Raw genomic sequence first — 3164 nt, forward strand, 5'->3', positions numbered from 1 at the left:
TAAATTGAATCTAAACCAGCATAGCATTGACCATCTCCGCTGTGAAGCTTATTACTTGTTCTATTCAGAGGTAAGAGCCACAAATTTGGGCTCTTCCACAATCTGATTTTTGTCACTCCTTTGTCCCTATTGTTTTGGGTCAACCCCCCCCCCCCTTCCATATCTGTTTTGTTCTCTCTGGGACTACTAGAGAGACCAAAACACATGGGGGGGAGGACCCTGAAGCAATAGGAACACACAACTGAGGAAAACCAGAATGCAGAAGAACCCAAAGTCCCCCAAGCACCTACTCTCCACGCGTATACCAAAGAAATTGCAGCTTTTGATTGACAGACTGCCCGTCGCGAAGCGGGGAGGAAGATACAGCGTCCTTATAGCTTCCTCTTTCCTCCAATGATTGGTTTAGCGGCACGCCTGACTAAGCCTATAAAAAGTGGCGCTGAGAAACTGGGCGGAGTTAATGTTTATTTCCACCCAGCTAGCAACACGCTGTGCTGGGTGGTTTGCTCTATGCCGGTGGGTGGGTAAGAGAAAGTATAGAAGGGGGGTGCGAAGGCGGGAAATGCAGTTGGCTGGAAGGGGCGGGGCTCTTCGCGTAGGCGGTGCTTTGTCTTTTATTCTTTCATTTTACCTCAGTCATTTCCTTTCTTTTCACTAACTTATTAACGTGGTTGTTTTTCTCTCTCTATGTTATAGCGCCCCCTTGGGGAATATTATCCTACCGATTGTATTTCAAAATATAAGGGGCTTAAATGGAGTGTTCCATAATTGGGTTATAAGTACTTGCACTCTTGTTATTATGCCTGTTTTATAATAACAGGAAACTTTTAAAAAGCTTTTCCCGTGAGGTGTGTGTGTGGTATTCCTTGCTAATTTGCATGCACGGATATATGTTATGTGTATATGTCAAACAAATGTTGCGTTATCACGTGAAAACAGCTGCTAGAGCTTCCTTTATGAACCAGCCAAAGCTGGGATAATTTTTAGGACACATTCATTTCAATTAGAGAGCTAAAGATTGTGCATAAATACTGCCTCCTAAAACCTGTGGGTTTTTAAAGGTTTGACTTTGGTTTAGTTGTGGTAATATATTTCCAGTATGTGACTTCAGTAATGAGAGAGGCTTAAAATTATTAGTTATCACTGAACTGGATATGGTTGAAGAGCAGCATTCAGCATCTGTATACTGTTCTAATTGAGTTTTAACTTGAAATCCTTCCCCTTCCCCTTTATTTAATGGAGAATAGGCTTCTCTGTTTCTGCACCAATGTAGTATTCCACGTTTTATTTGATAAGGTATTGTTATGTCTTGTTTCCCCCTGCTTTTAAAGATAATCTGTGGAAAACTAGTATGTGATTTCTAGGGTTGTTGCAGCTGCTTGTATTGGAACATTTACTTTCTCTTCTTCACCTACCTCCTCTAAAAATAAAGAGACTGGTGCACAGAAGGTAGAATAAGGTTTTAGCCTCTGAAGTTACCTAATAATGTGCCTAAAAGAAATCAAAAGCCTACTGAAGGGATCTTAATTATGGTGATTACCAGTTTCAGTATGTGCTTCAAACTATGTGTAACTGGATTTTAGGAGTTCTTGTATCCAGCTTCCTGGCCTCTTTATACCAAGTCAGAACAAAATTATGCATGGGATAGAGAAAGAAGCACTTTTCTCTGTTTTCTCACAAGCCAAGAACTTGTGGGCACTCAATGAAATTAATGAGCAGTAGGTTTAGAAAAGGTAAAAGGAAGTACTTCTTCACCTAAAGAGTAATTAACATGTGGAATTCACTTCCACAGTAAGCAGTGGCGGCTATAAGCATAGACAGCTTCAAGTGGGGATTAGAGAAACATGCAGAGCAGAGGTCCATCAGTGGCTATTAGCCACACGGTATAGATAGGAACACAATGTCTGGGGCAGTGATGCTCTGTATTCTTGGTTCTTCGGGTGCAACAGTGGGAGGGTTTCTGGTGTCCTGGCCCCACTGGTGGACCTCCTGATGGCACCTGGGGTTTGGCCATTGTGTGACACAGTGTTGGACTGGATGGGCCATTGGTCTGATCCAACATGGCTTCTTTTATATTCCTATGTTCATTAGTTTATCTTGCCTAGCGTGTTGTCTATTGTAGCTGGCAGCAGCTCTCAAGCAGAAAAGAATTACTTTTAAAAAGTGCAGAGTATTGAACTGGGGAGTTTCTGAATGTAAAGTAGGTGCTTTGTGGTCAAACCACAACCTACGTAGCTGCCAAGTGTTCTCCTTTCCTCAGTTTATAGTATTTCTCCAGATCACGAAAATTTCTTGCAATTTGGTCTGCGTGCTTCAGAACTACAGTCTGGGTATATGACTTCCCTAACTCTTGTTCAGGTTTTCCATATGATTATACTTATTTAATATTTGCATAGCAAAAGAGGATTTGCAGTCTTGTATGACATAATTTTGCTGATTTTTTATGAGATATTATTTTCTGACATTCTATGGCTGATACTAATCTTTGCATTTAAACTAATTTTGCAGAAGACCCCTTTAAGCCTCTGCTATTGCCACTCAAAAGAAAATGAGACACAACCAGAGTGCTTGTGTCCTTCCTTTGGTCACCACTGGGGTGAAGCCAGGGAGCACAAAACAGCGCCGTCAGATCACAAAGTTTGTTGGAACACACAGTAGTGTACGAGTGGTTGAGAGAGAACTTTCCAGAGCAGCCCTGAAAATCGCACAGCAGCCACTGTCACACCTACGCAAAGAAGAACAAGATGCCTTCTTCAGCCTCTTGGGTGAGAACCCCAAACAGCTGTGGTAGCTCGTATTAGGGATGGCTAGCTAGCTGAGAGTATGTGATTCACATCTGGTCTGCAAAACAACTGTGACCCATTGCAACCTTCCCAAATAAATTTTTTGTACAGTTCCACTGAAGATGAAAAATAGCTTGTTTTAAAAGTTGAGGTAGATGTAAAGGTATAAAGCAATGCATGTATTATATAGCTATAAATGTCTTTCTTCTGGCAGGCTTATTTATTTACTTCATTTATACCCCGTCTTTTTTCCCAATGGGGACCCAAAATGGTTTATATTCTTCTTGCCTCCATGTTATCTTCACAACAGCCCTGTGAGGTAGATAAGCTCAGTGTGTGATTGGCCCATGGTCACCCTGAAAGCTTCTGTGGGGGGGGGGG

General features: G+C 41.8%; 1 protein-coding gene across 1 annotated transcript in view; it reads left to right on the forward strand.

Moving 5' to 3' along the window:
- The first annotated feature begins 2548 nt into the window (after positions 1-2548).
- The window catches only part of SPDYC (speedy/RINGO cell cycle regulator family member C), a 4477-nt gene continuing 3861 nt past the window's right edge, over positions 2549-3164 (forward strand). Inside the window, exon 1 of the mRNA XM_015411912.1 lies at positions 2549-2765. Coding sequence (XP_015267398.1) covers positions 2549-2765 — 217 coding nt within the window. The remainder of the gene's footprint in view (positions 2766-3164) is intronic.

The sequence above is a fragment of the Gekko japonicus genome, unplaced genomic scaffold, assembly GCF_001447785.1.
Source record: "Gekko japonicus isolate JY-2015 unplaced genomic scaffold, Gekko_japonicus_V1.1 scaffold563, whole genome shotgun sequence".
In the NCBI taxonomy this organism is placed as follows: Eukaryota; Metazoa; Chordata; class Lepidosauria; order Squamata; family Gekkonidae; genus Gekko; species Gekko japonicus.